General features: G+C 47.2%; 1 protein-coding gene and 1 long non-coding RNA gene across 7 annotated transcripts in view; one reads left to right on the top strand and one right to left on the bottom strand.

Moving 5' to 3' along the window:
* Nucleotides 1-4,353, top strand: part of LOC134927603 (uncharacterized) — a 40,901-nt gene extending 36,548 nt beyond the window's left edge. The window contains exon 5 of one of the 2 annotated variants that reach the window (XR_010177684.1): nt 4,266-4,353. This is a non-coding gene — a long non-coding RNA (uncharacterized LOC134927603). The remainder of the gene's footprint in view (nt 1-4,265) is intronic. The other variant, XR_010177683.1, reaches the window with a different exon arrangement.
* TOPAZ1 (testis and ovary specific TOPAZ 1) overlaps nt 1-20,345 on the bottom strand; it is a 627,583-nt gene that overhangs the window by 54,747 nt on the left and 552,491 nt on the right. For all 5 annotated transcript variants that reach the window (XM_063922327.1, XM_063922324.1, XM_063922325.1 and 2 more), the window contains exon 16: nt 4,242-4,445. In XM_063922327.1, the coding sequence (XP_063778397.1) occupies nt 4,242-4,445 (204 nt within the window). The remainder of the gene's footprint in view (nt 1-4,241; nt 4,446-20,345) is intronic.

Genomic DNA, 20,345 nt, shown 5'->3' with positions numbered 1-20,345 from the left:
CGATTCTTCAAATCAGGCTTGCCAGCTTTGCTGGCAGACAGGGCTATCCAACAGGATGCTGTCCATAAGTTGGTGGAGGCACAGGTTATTGTACCAGTTCCACCCCATATGCAAAACAAAGGTTACTACTCGAAACTTTTCGTGGTACCGAAACCGGATGGTTAGGTCAGACCCATTCTGAACTTAAAATCGATAAACCCTTTCCTGAGGGAGTTCAAGTTCAAAATGCAGTCTCTAAGGGCGGTGATATCAGGTCTGGAGGAGGGGGAATTCCTGGTACCCCTGGATATCAAGGTTGAGTACCTCCACATTCCGATTTGGCTGCCGCATCAGGCTTATCTCCGATTCGCACTGTTGGATTGTCATTTTTAATTCCAGGCCCTTCCATTCGGACTCTGCACAGCACTGAGGGTTTTCACCAAGGTGATGGCGGAAATTATTGTTCTCCTCCGCAGACAGGGGGTGAACATAATTCCTTATCTGGATGATCTGCTGATAAAGGCATCATCCAGGGAGAAGCTGTTACAGTCCATTGTTCTCACGACCCATCTACTCAGGGAACACAGTTGAATCCTGAATCTTCCAAAATCACATTTGGAACCGACCAGGAGGTTGTCCTTTCTGGGAATGATCCTCGACACGGAAGTGCAGATGGTGTTTCTTTCATAGGAAAAAGCGTTGATTATTCAAACAATGGTCCGGGACGTCTTGAAGACAGACCGGGTGTCAGTTCATCAGTGCATTCGCCTTCTGGGGAAGATGGTGGCCTCTTACGAGGCTCTGCAGTACGGGAGGTTTCATGCTTGGTCTTTCCAACTGGATCTCCTGGACAAGTGGTCGGGATCTCATGTACACACGCACCATAGAATACGTCTGTCGCCAAAGGTCAGGATTTCACTCCTCTGGTGACTACAATTACCTCATCTTCTGGAGGGCCGCAGGTTTGGGATTCAGGACTGGATCCTTCTAACCACGGATGCAAGCCTCCGGGGCTGGGGTGCAGTCACTCAAGGGGAAACTTTCCAAGGAAGGTGGTCAAGCCTGGAAGCCGGCCTGCCGATTAACATTCTGGAACTAAGAGCCGTCTACAACGGTCTTCACCAAGCGGCCCATCTTCTGAGAAATCGTGCCATTCAAGTGAAGTCGGACAATGTAACGACAATGGCTTACATCAACTGACAGGGCGGAACGAAGAGCAGAGCTGCAATGTCAGAGGTAACAAGAATCATCCTCTGGGCAGAAAAACACACATTGGCGCTGTCAGCAATCTTCATTCTGGGAGTGGACAACTGGGAAGCGGACTTCCCCAGCAGACACTATCTCCATCCAGGGGAGTGGGGAGGAGGTGTTCAAGGAGGTGACAGATCTTTGGGGTGTACCCCAAATAGACATGATGGACTCTCGTCTCAACAATAAACTTCTGCGTTACTGTTCCAAGTCGAGGGACCTGCAAGCAGAGGCGGTGGACGCCCTAGTGACTCCGTGGGTATTCCAATCGGTGTATGTGTTTCCACCACTCCCACTCATTCCAAGAGTGCTAAAGCTCATAAGGAGAACAAGGGTTCAAGCGATCCTCATTGCTTCGGACTGGCCAAGGAGGGCTTGGTACGCGGATCTTCTGGATCTACTGCTAGAAGAGCCAAGGCCTCTTCCTCTTCGGGAGGACCTTCTGCAACAGGGGCCGTTCGCCTATCAAGACTTACCACGGCTACGTTTGACGGCATGGAGGTTGAACACCAGATACTAGCTCGGAAGGGCATTCCGAATAAGGTTATTTCTACCCTGATACAGGCTAGGAAAGGAGTAACGTTTAGACATTACCATCGTATTTGGAAAAAATATGTATCTTGGTGTGAGTCTAAGAAGTTTCCTACGGTGGAGTTTCAACTGGGACGGTTTCTCCTCTTCCTGCAAGAAGGTGTGGATATGGGCCAGAGGTTAGGATACGTAAAGGTCCAGATTTCGGCCCTATCCATTTTTTTTTACAGAAACAATTGGCTGCCCTCCCTGAGGTTCAGACTTTTGAAGGGAGTTCTGCACATCCAACCTCCCTTCGTACCGCCTTCGGCGACCTGGGATCTTAACGTGGTGTTGCAGTTTCTCCAGTCGGACAAGTTTGAGCCTCTACAGGAGGTTGAGGTCAAGTTTCTCACGTGGAAGGCTGTCACTTTATTGGCCTTAGCATCTGCTAGACGTGTGCCGGAGTTGGGGGCTTTGTCTTGTAAAAGCCCATACTTGAACTTCCATGAAGATAGAGCTGAGCTCCGGACACGTCAGTAGTTTCTTCCGAAGGTTGTGTCGGCATTTCATATCAACCAACCTATTGTGGTGCCAGTTGCGACTGACTCCTCAGTCTCATCACAGTCCTCAGATGTTGTAAGGGTCTATGTGAGGAGGACTGCTCGTCACAGAAAATCGAACTCTGTTTGTCCTGTATGATCCCAAGAAAATTGGGTGCCCTGCTTCTAAGCAGACGATCTCTCGCTGGGATCAGGTTCACTATCCAGGATGCGTATTCTACGGCAGGATTGCCATGTCCAAAATCTGTTAAGGTCCACTCTTCTCGTAAGGTGGGTTCTTCCTGGGCTGCTGCCCGGGGTGTCTCGGCTTTACAACTCTGCCGAGCGGCTACTTGTGCTGGGTCGAACACATTTGCAAAGTTCTACAAGTTCGATAATTTGTCCTCTGAGGACCTAAAATTTAGTCAACCAGTTCTGCAGGAGCCTCCGCGCTCTCCCTCCCGTTCTGGGAGCTTTGGTACATCCGCATAGTACTAATGTGGACCCCAGCATCCTCTAGGACGTAAGAGAAAATAGGATTTTAATTACCTACCGGTAAATCCATTTCTTTTAGTCCGTAGAGGATGCTGGGCGCCAGCCCAGCGCTTCGTTTTCCTGCAGTGGTTATCTGGTTCAGTACAACTTTGTTTTAAGTGAGTACTGCTTTGTTACTTGGTAAGTAATGTTTCAGCGGTTGCTGAGTTTCAAGCTAGTTAGCTTGGTTTGCCGTGTATGTGTGAACTGGTGTGAATATCGCCACTATCTGTGTATAATCCTTCTCTCGAAGATGTCCGTCTCCTCGGGTACAGTTTCTAGACTGAGTCTGGTAGGAGGAGCCAGCCCACACTCTCAAACTCTTAAAGTGCCAATGGCTCCTGGTGGACCTGTCTATACCCCATGGTACTAATGTGGACCCCAGTATCCTCTATGGACTACGAGAAAAGGTTTTACCGGTAGGTAATTAAAATTCTATTTTTATATGTTTCTATGGAAATTCTGTCATGTCATTTATGTGCTAAAATGAGCTTACAACCTACCTATCGCCCATTCTGATTTTTGCTACAGTATGTTTTATAACATGTTTATGCTCGGATGAATAAAAAAAAACAAAAAAAACTTTAAAATGAAGCCTTGCCCAACTCTATAACTCAATTAGGTGATCTGCAAGTGCAATTTAAAAAAAAAAAAATGTTCATAGCAAATTCTTTGTTAAATTTATTGCTGCTCTAAAAGGCATATCATTTCAAAACCAATGTCCATATCAGCCTAAAAGGGGGTACACACGGAACGATTTTTGCTAAAATTTCTAAGCAATCTGACTAGATTGCTTAGAAAAGAAGCATACATCGCTTCATGTGTATGCCCCATAGTGATGCGCGTCCCTATCGCTGACACTAGATTGGCCTGCATGCAGACACAATCTAGTCAGGTCCTCCCTCGCTCAGCACACATCGCGAGTGCTGAGCGGGGGAAAAGATGTGTGCTGAGTGGTCCATGATAGATCGCTCAGCATGCATCTCCCCGTCTGTACCCCCTTTAGATTTGGGGGTTTTTCTTTACACCCATGGCAACATTATACTAAATTTCATTACAATCTGAAATGGTCAATTTGATACCTGTGTTGATTTGGTGTGGAATAACCCAGCATGTTGAAAAGAGTAAGAGGTTGAAGATGGAGCAGGAGAGGAGTAGCACAGTGAGCATAGTGGGAGATAGACTGACCACATGGGTGCTACTCAAAACATCCTCAATTGCAATGTTGGGCACTAGTGCCAAAGGTAGTCTAGTCCTGTTTTAAACAATTTTACTCTGGCACAAGAAAAGAATGCCTCATTATTTTTTAAATCTGGGTAAAATAAATAGCCATTCAGAACTTCAGTTAAATAACAGGTATGTGCTAATACTAGAATGAAAACGAACATTTCAGAATTAAACCTAATTAGTAATGAAATGGTTTCAAACCTTTATAATGCTTCCTTGCTTTAGGCCACAGACCACTGTGTCCAAGTGTTGTGATCAATTGCTGGAGACTGACGTATTCAACTGGGATTTTGTTAGCGACCATAAAGTCTACAATTGAAGAAGATATCCCAAGACATCGATTTTCAACAGAAGAGCTCAAGACTTTATTAAAGAGCACAAGATACTGAGAGACTGTGATGTCAGCTGAAACAAAACAAAGGAATGAAATTAGATGAATAATGTGAAAGTCTTCATTTAATTATCGGAATTAAAAATATAAAACCTAAAACATAACTGTACAATGTTGTAACAAAATTAGGAATGTAACTGCAGTTACTGGTGTATTGCAAAGCAAGGTTATTATAACTGAACCTCTGATCTGCACATCTCAGACTTCGAAGGTCCAGAGAACACACTTTAAACTAATTCAGTCATTCAGGTCATCTAGCTAGCATTCTGTTATTTAAAAGGGATTGTGAGCTTGCATTCTGGAATTTTACTTTATGAAGTCTCATCAAAACTGGGGAGAGAATAAATGGATATTAATTATGTTTCCTTTCAGTCCACCTCGCTCTCATTTTAATGTTTTACCTTGAACTGGAAAATAAGATTTTACTCACCGGTAAATCTATTTCTCGTAGTCCGTAGTGGATGCTGGGAACTCCGTAAGGACCATGGGGAATAGCGGCTCCGCAGGAGACTGGGCACAACTAAAGAAAGCTTTAGGTCACCTGGTGTGCACTGGCTCCTCCCACTATGACCCTCCTCCAAGCCTCAGTTAGGACACTGTGCCCGGACGAGCTGACATAATAAGGAAGGATTTTGAATCCCGGGTAAGACTCATACCAGCCACACCAATCACACCGTATAACTCGTGATACTATACCTAGTTAACAGTATAAATATAACGGAGCCTCTCAACAGATGGCTCAACAATAACCCTTTAGTTAGGCAATAACTATATACAAGTATTGCAGACAATCCGCACTTGGGATGGGCGCCCAGCATCCACTACGGACTACGAGAAATAGATTTACCGGTGAGTAAAATCTTATTTTCTCTGACGTCCTAGTGGATGCTGGGAACTCCGTAAGGACCATGGGGATTATACCAAAGCTCCCAAACGGGCGGGAGAGTGCGGATGACTCTGCAGCACCGAATGAGAGAACTCCAGGTCCTCCTCAGCCAGGGTATCAATTTTGTATTTGAATTTAGCAAACGTGTTTGCCCCTGACCAAGTTGCAGCTCGGCAAAGTTGGAAAGCCGAGACCCCTCGGGCAGCTGCCCAAGATGAGCCCACCTTCCTTGTGGAATGGGCTTTTACAGATTTTGGCTGCGGTAGTCCAGCCGCAGAATGCGCCAGCTGAATTGTGCTACAAATCCAGCGAGCAATAGTCTGCTTAGAAGCAGGAGCACCCAGTTTGCTGGGTGCATACAGGATAAACAGCGAGTCAGTTCTCCTGACTCTAGCCGTCCTGGAAACATAATTTTTCAAGGGCCCGACTACGTCCAGTAACTTGGAATCCTCCAAGTCCCTAGTAGCCGCAGGCACTACAATAGTTGGTTCAAGTGAAAAACTGATATCACCTTAGGGAAAAACTGGGGACGAGTCCTCAATTCTGCCCTATCCATATGGAAAATCAGATAAGGACTTTTATATGACAAAGCCACCAATTCTGATACACGCCTGGCCGAAGCCAAGGCCAATAACATGACCACTTTCCGCGTGAGATATTTTAGATCCACAGTTTTTAGTGGCTCACACCAATGTGATTTTAAGAAACTCAACACCACGTTGAGAACCCAAGGTGCCACTGGAGGCACAACCGGGGGCTGAATATGCAGCACTCCTTTTACAATGTCTGAACTTCAGGTACTGAAGCTAGTTCTTTTTGGAAGAAAATCGACAGAGCCGAGATCTGTACCTTAATGGAGCCTAATTTTAGGCCCATAGACACTCCTGCTTGTAGGAAATGCAGAAATCGACCTAGTTGAAATTCCTCTGTTGGGGCCTTTTTGGCCTCACACCAAGCAACATATTTTCGCCATATGCGGTGATAATGTTTTGCAGTTACATCTTTCCTGGCTTGAATCAGCGTAGGAATGACTTCCTCCGGAATGCCCTTTTCCTTTAGGATCCGGCGTTCAACCGCCATGCCGTCAAAACGTAGCCGCGGTAAGTCTTGGAACAGACAGGGCCCCTGCTGCCGCAGGTCCTGTCTGAGCGGCAGAGGCCATGGGTCCTCTGATATAATTTCTTGAAGTTCTGGGTACCAAGCTCTTCTTGGCCAATCCGGAACCACGAGTATCGTTCTTACTCCTCGCCTTCCTATTATTCTCAGTACCTTTTGTATGAGAGGCAGAGGGAGGAACACATAAACCGACTGGTACACCCACGGTGTTACCAGAGCGTCCACAGCGTTCGCCTGAGGGTCCTTTGACCTGGCGCAATATCTTTTATAGCTTTTTGTTGAGGCGGGACGCCATCATGTCCACCTGTGGCCTTTCCCAATGGTGTACAATCCTTTGGAAGACTTCTGGATGAAATCCCCACTCTCGCGGGTGGAGGTCGTGTCCGCTGAGAAGATCTGCTTCCCAGTCGTCCACTCCGGGAATGAACACTGCTGACAGTGTTAACACATGATTTTCCGCCCATCGGAGAATCCTTGTGGCTTCTGCCATCGCCATCCTGCTTCTTGTGCCGCCCCGTTGGTTTACATGGGCGACTGCCGTGATGTTGTCTGATTGGATCAGTACCGGCTGGATTTGAAGCAGAGGCCTTGCCTGACTCAGGGCATTGTAAATGGCCCTCAGTTCCAGAATATTTATGTGTAGGGAAGTCACTTGACTTGACCAAAGTCCCTGGAAGTTTTTTCCCTGTGTGACTGCCCCCCAGCCTCAAAGGCTGGCATCCATGGTCACTAGGACCTAGTCCTGTATGCCGAACCTGCGGCCCTCTTGCATGGAACCTGCCGAATGGGATTGCTTCGTAGGAAGCTACCATTTTTTTTTCAGGACTCGCGTGCAATGATGCACCGATACCTGTTTTTGCTTCAGGAGGTCTCTGACTAGAGATGACAGTTCCTTGGCTTTCTCCTCCGGGAGAAACACTTATTTCTGTTCTGTGTCCAGAACCATCCCCAGGAACAGTAGACGTGTCGTAGGAACCAGCTGTGACTTTGGACTGTTTAGAATCCAACCGTGCTGTTGTAGCACTTTCCAAAATAGTGCTACCCAGACTAGCAACTGCTCCTTGGACCTTGCCCTTATAAGGATATTGTCCAAGTACGGGATAATTAAAACTCCCTTTTTTCGAAGGAGTATCATCATTTTGGCCATTACCTTGGTAAACACCCTCGGTGCCATGTACAGTCCAAACGGCAGTGTCTGGACTTGGTAATGGTAATCCTGTACCACAAATCTGAGGTACTCCTGGCGAGAATGGTAAATGGGGACATGCAGGTAAGCATCCTTGATGTCCCGGGATCCCATGTAATCCCCCTCGTCCAGGCTTGCAATAACCGCCCTGAGCGATTCCATCTTGAACTTGAATTTTTTTATGTATGTGTTCAAGGATTTTAAATATAAAATGGGTCACACCGAACCATGCGGTTTCAGTACCCCAAACCGTGTGGAATAGTAACCCCGTCCTTGTTGAAGTAGGGGCACCTTGAGTATTACCTGCTGGGAATACAGCTTATTAATTGCCAGAGGGAGTTGTCGGCAAGGCATATTTGAGGAAACGGCGGGGGGGAGACATCTCGAATTCCAGCTTGTACCCCTGAAATACTACTTGAATGAAACAGGGATCCACCTGTGAGCGAGCCCACTGATCGCTGAAATTTTTGAGACGGCCCCCCACCGTACCTGGCTACACCTGTGGAGCCCCCGCGTCATGCTGTGGACTCAGAGGAAGCGAGAGAAGAATTTTGATTCTGGGAACAGGCTGACTGGTGCAGCTTTTTCCCTCTCCCCATGTCTCTGTACAGAAAGGAAGCGCCTTTGACCCGCTTGCTTTTCTGAAGCCGAAAGGACTGTACCTGATAATACAGTGCTTTCTTAGTCTGTGAGGAAACCTGAGGTAATGGATACGAGGTCCCAGAGACCATCCCCAAATAATTCCTCACCCTTATAAGGCAGAGTCTCTATGCGCCTTTTAAAGTCAGCATCACCTGTCCAGTGACAGGTCTCTAATACCCTCCTGACAGAATGGTCATTACATTCATTTTGGATGCCAGCCGGCAAAATATTCCTCTGTGCATCCCTCATATATAAGACGACGTCTTTAATATGTTCTCATGTGTGACAGGGTCACCGACCACGCTGCTGCAGCACGATCTGCAGGTCTCAGTCTAGTACCTGAGTGTGTAAATACAGACTTCAGGATAGCCTCCTGCTTTTTATCCACAGGTACCTTCAAAGTGGCCGTTCCTAAAACGGCAGTGCCACCTTTTTTGACAACCGTGTGAGCGCCTTATCCACCCTAGGGGATATCTCCCAGCGTAACTTATCCTCTGGCGGGAAAGGGTACGCCATCAGTAACTTTTTATAAATTACCAGTTTCTTATCGGGGGGAACCCACGCTTTTCACACACTTCATTCATTCATCTGATGGGGGAACAAAACACTGCCTGCTTTTTCTCCCCAAACATAAAACCCTTTTTTTAGTGGTACTTGGGTTAATGTCAGAAATGTGTAACACATTTTTTATTGCCGGGATTAAGTCACGGATGTTCCTAGTGGATTGTGTATATGTCTCAACCTTGTCGACACTGGAGTCAGACTCCGTGTCGACATCTGTGTCTGCCATCTGAGTGAGCGGGCGTTTTTTGAGCCCCTGATGGCCTTTGAGACGCCTGGGCAGGCGCGGATTGAGGAGCCGGCTGTCCCACAGCTGTTACGTCATCCACCCTTTTATGTAAGGAGTTGACACTGTCGGTTAATACCTTTCACCTAACCATCCACTCTGGTGTCGGCCCCACAGGGGGCGACATCACATTTATCGGCATCTGCTCCGTCACCATATAAGCCTCCTCATTAAACATGTCGACACAGCTGTACCGACACACCGCACACACACAGGGAATGCTCTGACTGAGGACAGGACCCCACAAAGCCCTTTGGGGAGACAGAGAGAGAGTATGCCAGCACACACCAGAGCGCTATATAATGTGGGGATTAACACTATAACTGAGTGAAATTTCCCCAATAGCTGCTTGTATATATAATATTGCGCCTAAATTTAGTGCCCCCCCTCTCTTTTTAACCCTTTGAGCCTGAAAACTACAGGGGAGAGCCTGGGGAGCTTTCTTCCAGCTGCACTGTGAAGAGAAAATGGCGCCAGTGTGTCTGAGGGAGATAGCTCCGCCCCTTTTTCGCGGACTTTTCGCCCGCTTTTTTCTGGATTCTGGCAGGGGTATTTACCACATATATAGCCTCTGGGGCTATATATTGTGGTATTTTTGCCAGCCAAGGTGTTAATATTGCTGCTCAGGGCGCCCCCCCCAGCGCCCTGCACCCTCAGTGACCGGAGTGTGAGGTGTACATGAGGAGCAATGGCGCACAGCTGCAGTGCTGTGCGCTACCTTGGTGAAGACTGATGTCTTCTGCCGCCGATTTTCCGGACCTCTTCTTGCTTCTGGCTTTGTAAGGGGGACGGCGGCGCGGCTCCGGGACCGAACACCAAGGACTGGGCCTGCGGTCGATCCCTCTGGAGCTAATGGTGTCCAGTAGCCTAAGAAGCCCAATCCGGCTGCAAGCAGGCGAGTTCGCTTCTTCTCCCCTTAGTCCCTCGCTGCAGTGAGCCTGTTGCCAGCAGGTCTCACTGAAAATAAAAAACCTAAATCTATACTTTCTTTCTAAGGGCTCAGGAGAGCCCCTAGTGTGCATCCAACCTCGGCCGGGCACAAAATCTAACTGAGGCTTGGAGGAGGGTCATAGTGGGAGGAGCCAGTGCACACCAGGTGACCTAAAGCTTTCTTTAGTTGTGCCCAGTCTCCTGCGGAGCCGCTATTCCCCATGGTCCTTACGGAGTTCCCAGCATCCACTAGGACGTCAGAGAAATCTTATTTACCTTTGTCTATTCTGTCATCTTTCTGTACATATTCAGCTCTTGATGACTTTCCTGTTATATTAATGCAGCCCCTTCATCATTGTAGTAGCACTTTCCTGATTTTGTTTAGACTATTACCTTGTATAGAGGCTTCGGAACGTTACACAATACACAAGGTAGGTCTTACCAGTGACTCACAGTGGCAATGCAACCTAACTCTTCCCGCTACCAATACATCTTCCTGTACACCAAGTACAGATGTGTACTCACACACTTATCCTTTTTGCACCCGTGCCCTGCAATTTTTAGTCAATTTTGCACCTTACAGTAGCTCGCATATAGTGTAGTAGGATTAGTATTTATTATTTAGGATGCTTTTTTTTAAATTGAAAATGTCATATCCGGCGGGCGCCGTTTACTATAATGCCTTGAGGAAGCCTATGAGCGAAATGCGCACTGGCTAGTAGCTGATGTGTCCTGTGTTTAAATATATATGTACATGTCCGAATTATATATGTAGTGAACCTTTGACCTATGAATAATGATGTATAATGTATAGCCCTCATACGTAATGAGGATGTGTGATTGCTGACAGGAATACCAAACCACTCCAGCAGTCAGGCGGCTCGTGCCGCCATAGATCACACTGTGATATCCCGGTATGAGTGTCTGCCACGGGACATCTTGTAATGCCATAGCAGCCGCAGCAACACGCAACAGGGATTGTTGGCAAACACTCAACTGACATATGTGCTGTCGAAGTCGAAAATATTGCAGTACACACATCACGTACAAACTACACACAAATGGCCTCCATGCGCGTACTTGTTCTGCCGTGCGTGCACATATTCGCAAGTTGCGTATGACCGCTCACGCGGTCCTGCGTATTAGCGCGTGGTATGAGTAATTACAGTAGCATTTGTAATCGCATGGAAAAGCCATAAAAACACATTACATATTTAATACACATATCGCACAATTTACACATAGTCAGCCTGCACCACACCAGCGAGTTACACTTGCTTAAAGGGTATAATAACAAAAGGGATTCACCTTTACAGGATATGAGGGGACAGAATTAAGTTAGGAGGTGGTGTTTGGTATCCAGCCATAGGGCATTTTAAGAGCAATATTCCGGTGTTGGTTTGCGGAAGATAGCAAGCTCCTGCGAATAGATATGCGCAGGAGCAGAATATTAATATCAACTGTATTTACTGTACTCCTGATATTCGGCGGGAACCAAGTGGAGACCAACTGCAAGTGCACCTGGACCAGACATCGCCCACCTATTCAAACCGACCTATGACCTCTCCTGTACTGTAAATGACCATCCCAGTGACCAATAGATGAAGAGATTACAGTTTCCATTGTTAGGTTTTGGACAAATGTATAAAAAGCCAGCTGCAGGCCTGGTCACATACAATCTCTGAAGGTCATCTACCTTGATGAATGAGGACCGGACTGGGAAGCGCAGGCGAACAAACGTATGTACCATTGACTGTAGCCTTTTTCTCTTATTGTATTGTATTATTGTTTTAACCCCCTGCTAGTAAAATAACCGTTGGTGGGTTGGCCCCCAACATAGTTTTTGAAATACAATTGGTGTCGTGTCCCATTTCCTGCAACAATTTAAAGTGTATTGCTATCACAAGTGTAGCTGCATTGTGCTCTCAGCGTGTCCGTGTGTGTGTGTGTGTGTGTGTGTGTGTGTGTGTAAGCACTGCATGTACTGTTTACGTCCGTCGCGGCGTGAGTACGCAAAGTGCGTATAAGGTACGGGCCTTTGTACGCTAACTTGTAAAAAGTACGTAGGGTAAGGATTACATACAGCGGCTTGAATTTAAGTGTATTAAGATATTGCTTTTTGTCCAGTAAAATAATCAGCATTCACAGTGCATAAACCGTTGTAGCCATGTAATAGGAACAATGCTACTATCGGAGACTATATAATTGGCATTACAGGCAAGAGAGGATAATTTATATCCATCACAACTGCCATAACACTTTAATGCAAGGGTCCCGGTGAATACACACTGAGTGTTCTATTTGTTTGTGCTGCGTGCGATGAATTAACAATATTAAGACGTATAGGTCTGCTGCTGCTAACTGCAAAATGCCATAGTAGGTGTAGCAGTTTATAATAGTATTTTAATTACGTACTGGTAAATCCTTTTCTCGTAGTCCGTAGAGGATGCTGGGGTCCATATTAGTACCATGGGGTATAGACTGGTCCACCAGGAGCCATTGGCACTTTAAGAGTTTAACAGTGTGGGCTGGTTCCTCCCTCTATGCCCCTCCCACCAGACTCAGTCTAGAAACTGTGCCCGAGGAGACAACATACTTCAAGAGAAGGAAATACACAGATACTGGTGAGATTCATACCAGCTCACACAACAAGGCAAATCCGGCTAACATGCCGGAAAACTCAGCAACAGCTGAAACAGTACTGAAAAAGTAAAGAACGCAGAACTTACCTAGGAACCAGGCAGTACTGAACTAAATAACCACTGCAGGAAAACGAAGCGCTGGGCAGGCACCCAGCATCCTCTACGGACTACGAGAAAAGGATTTACCGGTAGGTAATTAAAATCCTATTTTCTCTTACGTTCTAGAGGATGCTGGGGTCCATATTAGTACCATGGGGATCTACCAAAGCTCCCAGAATGGGAGGGAGAGCGCGGAGGCTAATGCAAAACTGCTTGACCAAACTTGAGGTCATCAGAGGCCAAAGTATCGAACTTCTAAAACTTAGCAAACATGTTCGACCCAGACCAAGTAGCTGCTCGCCAAAGCTGTATAGGCGAGACACCCCGGGCAGCCGCCCAGGAAGAGCCCACCTTATGAGAAGAGTGAGCCTTAATACATTTTGGACACGGCAATCCTGCCGTAGAATATGCATGCTGGATAGTGAACCTGATCCCAGCGAGAGATCGTCTGCTTAGAAGCAGGACACCCAATTTTCTTGGGATCATACAGGACAAACAGAGTTCGATTTTCTGTGACGAGCAGTCCTCCTCACATAGACCCTTACAACATCTGAGGACTGTGATGAGACTGAGGAGTCAGTCGCAACTGGCACCACAATAGGTTGGTTGATATGAAATGCCGACACAACCTTCGGAAGAAACTACTGACGTGTCCGGAGCTCAGCTCTATCTTCAGAATATGCATGCTGGATGGTGAACCCGATCCAGCGTGAAATCGACGGACCAAGCAGGACACCCAATTTTCTTGGGATCATAGAGGACAAATAAAGTCAGATTTTCTATGACGAGCCGTCCTCTTCACATAAATCTTCAAACCCCTCACAACATCCAAGGCACCACAATAGGTTGGTTGATATGAAAAGCTGACACAACCTTAGGAAGGAACTGCGGACGAGTCCTGAGTTCCGCCCTATCTTCATGGAATACCAGATAGGGACTTTTACAGGACAAAGCCCCCAATTCCGACACGCGTCGAGCAGAAGCTAAAGGCCAACAAAGTGACCGCCTTCCATGTGAGAAATTTGATTTTAGCCTCCTATAGAGGCTCAAACCAATCCGATTGCAGGAACTGTAATCCCAGGGTGCCGTTGGCGCCACAAAGGGAGGCTGGATGTGCAGAACCCCTTTCAAAAAGGTCTGAACCTCAGGGAGGACAGCCAATTGTTTTTGGAAGAAAATGGATAAAGCTGAGATCTGGACCTTGATGGAGCCCAATCTCAGGCCCATATCCACACCTGCTTGCAGGAAAAGGAGAAAACGTCCAAGTTGAAACTCCACCGCAGGAAATTTCTTGGATTCACACCAAGACACATTTTTTCCGAATTCGATGGTAATGTTTAGACGTTACCCCCTTCCTGGCCTGTATCAGGGTAGGAATAACCTCGCTCGGAATACCCTTCCGAGCTAAGATCTGGCGCTCAACCGCTATGCTGTAAAACGTAGCCGTGGTAAGTCTTGATAAGCGAATGGCCCCTACAGTAGAAGATCCTCTCGAAAAGGTAGGGGCCTTGGATCTTCCAGCAGTAGATACAGCAGATCCGCGTACCAAGACCTCCTTGGCCAGTCCGGAGCAATAAGGATTGCCAGAACCTTTGTTCTTTTTATAAGTTGTAGAACTTTTGGAATTCGAGGAAGTGGAGGGAACACATACACTGACGTGAACACCCACAGTGCTACTAGTGCATCCACCTCCACTGCCTGTGGGTCTCTCGACCTGGAACAGTACCTCCACAGCTTCTTGTTGAGGCGGGAGGCCATCATGTCTATGTGAGGAACCCCCGACCAACCGGTTACCTCCTCGAACACCTCCGGGTGGAGGCCCCATTCACCTGGATGGAGATCGTGTCTGCTGAGGAAGTCTGCTTCCCAGTTGTCTACTCCCGGTATGAAGATTGCGGACATCGGCACCGCGTGCCTTTCTGCCCAGAGACTTGGCCACCTTCCTTGGAAGATTTCCCCCTGAGCGACTGCTCCCCAACCTCTTAGACTTGCATCTGTGATTAGAAGGACCCAGTCCTGAACCATGAACCTTCGGCCCTCCAGAAGGTGTGGTAGATGTAGCCACCAGAAGAGCGAAATCCTGGTTTACGGTGACAAGAGATCCAGCTGAAAGGATCGAGCATGAAACCTTCCGTACTGCAGTGCCTCATAGGCACTGCAGTACGGAAGGTTCATCAGTGCATCCCAGAAGGCGGATGCACTGATGAACTGATACCTGGGGCAGGCTTCAAGACATCCCGGACCATTGTTTGAATCACCAACGCTTTCTCCACCGGTAGAAACGCCCTCTGCACCTCCGTGTCGAGGATCATCCCCAGGAAAGACAGCCTCCTTGTCGGCTCCAGATGAGACTTTGGAAGGTTCAGGATCCAACCATGCTCCTTGAGCTGATGCGTCATGAAAGCAATGGATTTTAACAACTTCTCTCTGGACGCTGCCTTGATCAGCAGATCGTCCAGATACGGACCATCATCTCTGCCACCACCTTGGTGAACACCCTCGGTGCCGTTGAGAGACCGAATGGCAGTGCCTGAATCTGATAGTGATCGTCTAACAGTGCAAACCTGAGATAGGCCTGATGCGGCGACCAAATGGGAATGTGGAGGTACGCATCCTTGATGTCCAGGGACACCAGGAACTACCCCTCTGTCAGTCCTGAGATAACTGCTCTCAGAGACTCCATCTTGAATTTGAAATCTCTGAGATAAGGGTTCAAAGATTTCAAGTTCAGAATTGGCCTTACCGAACCATCTGGCTTCGGTACCACAAAAAGGTTTGAATAGTAACCTTTGTTCAACTGATGAGGCGGAACTGGAACAATGACCTCGGTCACTACCAATTTTCGGATAGCGTCTAGAAGAATCGCTCCGTCTGCCGGCAAAGCTGGCAAGCCTGATTTGAAGAAACGGTGAGGTGGGAGAGTTTGAAACTCTAGCCTGTACCCCCTGGACACTATATCTTGTATCCAAGGGTCCAGGCCAGACGACACCCAGACGTGGCTGAAATGCCGTCATGTGGAGGACTTTGAGGCTTCTGGTCCTCGTAACCTGCGGGAGCAGGCTTTTTGGCTTTGGCACGACCACCTCTAAAGAAGGTGTGAGAAGGCTTGTTCTTTCTAGGCCTCGCGGGCAGAAAGAACTGTGACTTGGTGGGAGTAAAAGGCTTCTTCGTAGCCGGTGCAGCTGAGGAGAGAAAAGGAGACTTACCCGCGGTAGCCGTGGCAATCCACGCATCCAGTGCCTCCCCAAACAGAGCCTGACCTGTATAGGGTAGGCTCTCCACACTTTTCCTGGATTCCGCGTCCGCAGACCATTGGCGCAGCCAGAGACCCCTGCGAGCTGAGACGGACATGGAGGAGATCCCAGCAGTCATGGAACCCAGATCCTTCATGGATTCTACCAGGAACCCTGCAGAACCCTGTATGTTACATAAAAACAAATCAACGTCACCTTTATCCATCATAGTCAAGTTCCCCTGCAGAGTGATTGACCACTTGGCTATAGCTTTAGAAATCCATGCACAGGCAATAGTAGGCCACAATATAGCCCCTGAAGCTGTGTATATGGATTTGAGCGTAGCATCCACTTTGCGATCTGCCGGGTCCTTCAACGCGGTAGATCCCGGGACTGGTAAGACCACCTGTTTTGACAGCCTGGAGACAGAGGCGTCAACTATAGGCGGAGACTCCCATTTTTTTCTATCGTCTTCCGGGAAGGGAAAAGCAACCAGGACCCTTTTAGGGATCTGGAATTTTTTCTCCGGGATTTCCCAGGCTTTTTCAAATATAGCATTTACTTCTTTAGATGCCGGGAAGGTGAGAGGGGCTTTCTTACTGTCCGTGAAAAAGGTCTCCTCAACCTGCTCCAGAGGTGTGTCAGAAATATGTAACACATCCCGCATGGCCTCAATCATCAACTGCACCCCCTTAGCAAGTGATGCCGTCCCCCTCGACACATCCCCATCACCGTCTGCTGTGTCAGAATCGGTATCTGTGTCATCCTGCATAATATGGGCAAGAGCACGTTTGTGAGAATGTACCGCAATATCAGACCATACTGCCATAGAGGATTGCAATACCTGAGTTGCATGCTCAGTCCTTGCAACACTTTCAGAAATCTGAGAAATAGCCCCCCTAAGAGAGGCTAACCACTCCGGTTCTCTAGCTGGGATCTGCGCTACAACAGTGCAATCCTGATTACATGGGATGGGATCTTCCTGAGAAGATAAATCCTCTGCAGCATATGAGACAGAGTCTCTAGACATGTTTGCTTGTACACCCAACATACACACAGTGTACAGGGGAGATAGAGTTTCCCCCCAAAGAATGGCAGAGAGACACAGAGATTGGAGCCAACCCACACACAGCGCTATATAGGTATAGGGAGACCCTTAACCAGCGCTGACTGTGTCCCTTAATAGGTGACAGTCTTACACAGTCTCCCCTCCCTTCTACAACCCCCTGGTACCGTGCAGATAGCTGGAGGTGCTCTGGAGGGACTGTTCTTCCACTGGCAGTGTGTCTGCAGGCAGGAAAATGGCGCTGAACGCTGCTCGGTCTGCTCTGAGAAGCTCCGCCCCCATAACGGCACTGTCTTCCCGCTATTTCAAGATTATACTGGCCTGAGAATTTTGTGCTGGCTGAGATCCGCAGACCCCGACAGGCTTTCTGGTCAGTGCAGGGTTAAGGTGCCGGCCCAGGGCACCCCTCACAGCGCCGCACCTAAGTACCGCTGAGCCCCCGGAGCGCAGTTAGTACTATGCTCCTACCCTGATGCCGCCATCTTCACACCGACCCCCCCCTTGCTAGGGGGGCGGTGACTCACTCGCCACAAACTTCAGCTCTGCAAGGGGGTGGCGGCATGCTGCTGGGTGAGCGATCCCCTGCAGCGGGGAGCGATCTACCCCCTCTGGAGCTCAGTGTCCAGTCAGTGAAGACAGTGGCTCAGACCCCGCAGGGCAGACACTGCTCCCCCCCCCCCTCAGTCCCTCGATGCAGGGATGCTGTTGCCAGCAGCCTCCCTGTAAAATAAAAAACTCTAAAATAAACTTTTACTAAGAAAGCTCTGTAGAGCTCCCCTAGCTGTGACCGGCTCCTCCGGGCACATTTTCTAAACAAAGTCTGGTGGGAGGGGCATAGGGGGAGGGGCCAGCCCACACTGTTAAACTTTCAAAGTGCCAATGGCTCCTGGTGAACCCGTCTATACCCCATGGTATTAATATAGTCCCCAGCATTCTCTAGGACGTAAGAGAAAATATCACTAATTAAAATATACACTGTTGTTATTGTGGAATGGCTGCAGTAGTGACAGCAGCTAAGAGGATACATATGAATATATAACACCTAACGGGTGGAGCAACCTGATATACAGGGCAGCACTTTAGGATACAGCTATTATTACCCAATAAATCCATCTGAAGGACGATATAAAACACTAATAATTTATATCCTTCATAATATCCAAGTGCAACTAGCCCTCTTAATGATCTGTATATATACGTTTGGTATCTAATACTATTCTGACCTTCTTTTCTGCTGACTAAGCTGCATATTTAAAGTAGTTTAGAATATTCAGTGTTAATACACTCTATAATTTATCTTGTGAACAATTATTGTACTCTTAGAACATATTAATAAATATATCTTGGTGATTACACACCATCTTAAGTACGTACATGTCCAGCTCCCATATAGAGTGATGAATTTTACCACACATTAATTGCATATTTCCAGTATCTCATTTTGGAATGGCTACACAATGGCATACTATTCATATATGTCAGTGAATGGCAACATTTGTATCAGATAGCAACACACTGAGTTTCAGCCACAGTACTGATTAACATTTTATTCATAGGTCCCTCTAAATGACAGTACCTTATAAACATTGAGAAGTGGTTCCTGCATATGAGGACTATTTAATACTAATAATACACAGTAAACATGACACATTAGACTTGTTTTTAATCTTTATTCACTTCTATTTTCATTCTTATTCACATTCTCTACAAATTTTAATATTTTGCTCGATTAGAAACAAAGGACAATTTCAGTCTGTTAAATTATTAAATACATTATTTTCAGACAAACAAGTACTCACCTTGGCATTTGAGCCATCATTCGAGAATATACTAGGAGTTTTAAGGAATTCATAATATTTTTTTTTTTTTTATTTAAGTGTAATTTGGGTTATGTGCACCTTAGTCATAACAGATTTCTCTTCTCTCCCCTCCCTTTGGGGAATTAACTCTATATTCTAATTCAAATCAGTTGGTAGCACCTCTAAAAACCTTTATGTCCTACTGTGATTTATCCACTTATTGTAGATAGTGGCAGTTATATTCGAAAAGGTATCCCAATCTTAGAAAATATTTGGATCATTTATATCTTGGTGCGGGTCACCCTCTAACTTTGGCGATTATAATTTCATCCCCATTGTGTGAAATTTTGTTAATATAATTGTAGTCACAGTCCAATACAGTGGCGTTACAAGGGGGGTGCGTCCCGCCGAGGGGTGACACCAAAATGCTCGCTCAGTGACAGGAGCCGGGTGCTGCACTGTAACATTATGTGCAGCACTCGGCTCCTGTCACTGCGTAGCCACCACACTCCCCGGGGGCAGCCCGCCTCCTCGCAGCTATAGAGCCTGTAGTGAGTCCTCCCAGAAACCAGGCGCTGATGCTGCTTCCAGTGGGGTGTGCAGGGCTGGCCTCTGTGCCTCTTACTGCCAACATCTCCAGGGCTAGAGCTGGCTACTACTCCTCTCTGTATGCCCCTGCTCTGTGCCCACTTTTTATTTCCTTTACGCTCCCAGATCACACTCGCTATTCTGTCACATTGGCACTGTGCCCCCGCAGTGCCTCCTCCAGCTCTCCCCCTATGTGATCCTCCTCTCTCCCCAGCCTGCTGTCTCCTCACCTAGCACCTGCAGCTCTCCCATCCTCCTGCATTAGCCTGATGCCGCTTATGCGGATACTGGTTCGCCTCTATAATAAAGGGAGGTGCTTAGTCCCCTAAAATAATAAAAATAGGGATAGAGACAGTGACGTAGTTACTCAATGCCAAGGATGGTAGCTGAGTGATAGGGGCCCCCGAAGCGATGAAAAAAATAGGAATTTAATACCTACAGGTAATTCCTTTTCTAGTAGTCCGTAGTGGATACTGGGGAATGTCCTTTAGTACCGAGGGGTATAGATCGGGTCCAATGGAGCCTGGCACTGTAATAAATAAATAGTGTGCTGGCTCCTCCCCTCTATGCCCCTCCTAGCAGACTCAATCTAGGAAACTGTGCCTGAGGAGACGGACATACTTTGAGAGAAGGATAAAACACAAAAGCGGTGAGGTAACGAACCAACACACAACAACAAAGATAGCAGAGCTAACCAGAACAGAGGAAAGCAATGCTAAATACAAGTATAGCAACGCTAACCAAACATGGAACAGGGAAAGCAACAGCAGACCCAACCAAGAACAACCAGGTAAGCAGGAAAACGAAGTACTGAGGCGGATGCCTGTATCCACTATGGACTACGAGAAAAAGAATTACCGGTAGGTATTAAATTCCTATT

The sequence above is a fragment of the Pseudophryne corroboree genome, chromosome 5 (genome assembly GCF_028390025.1).
Source record: "Pseudophryne corroboree isolate aPseCor3 chromosome 5, aPseCor3.hap2, whole genome shotgun sequence".
NCBI classification, from domain to species: Eukaryota; Metazoa; Chordata; class Amphibia; order Anura; family Myobatrachidae; genus Pseudophryne; species Pseudophryne corroboree.
This window is presented reverse-complemented; position numbering and strand designations above follow the sequence as displayed.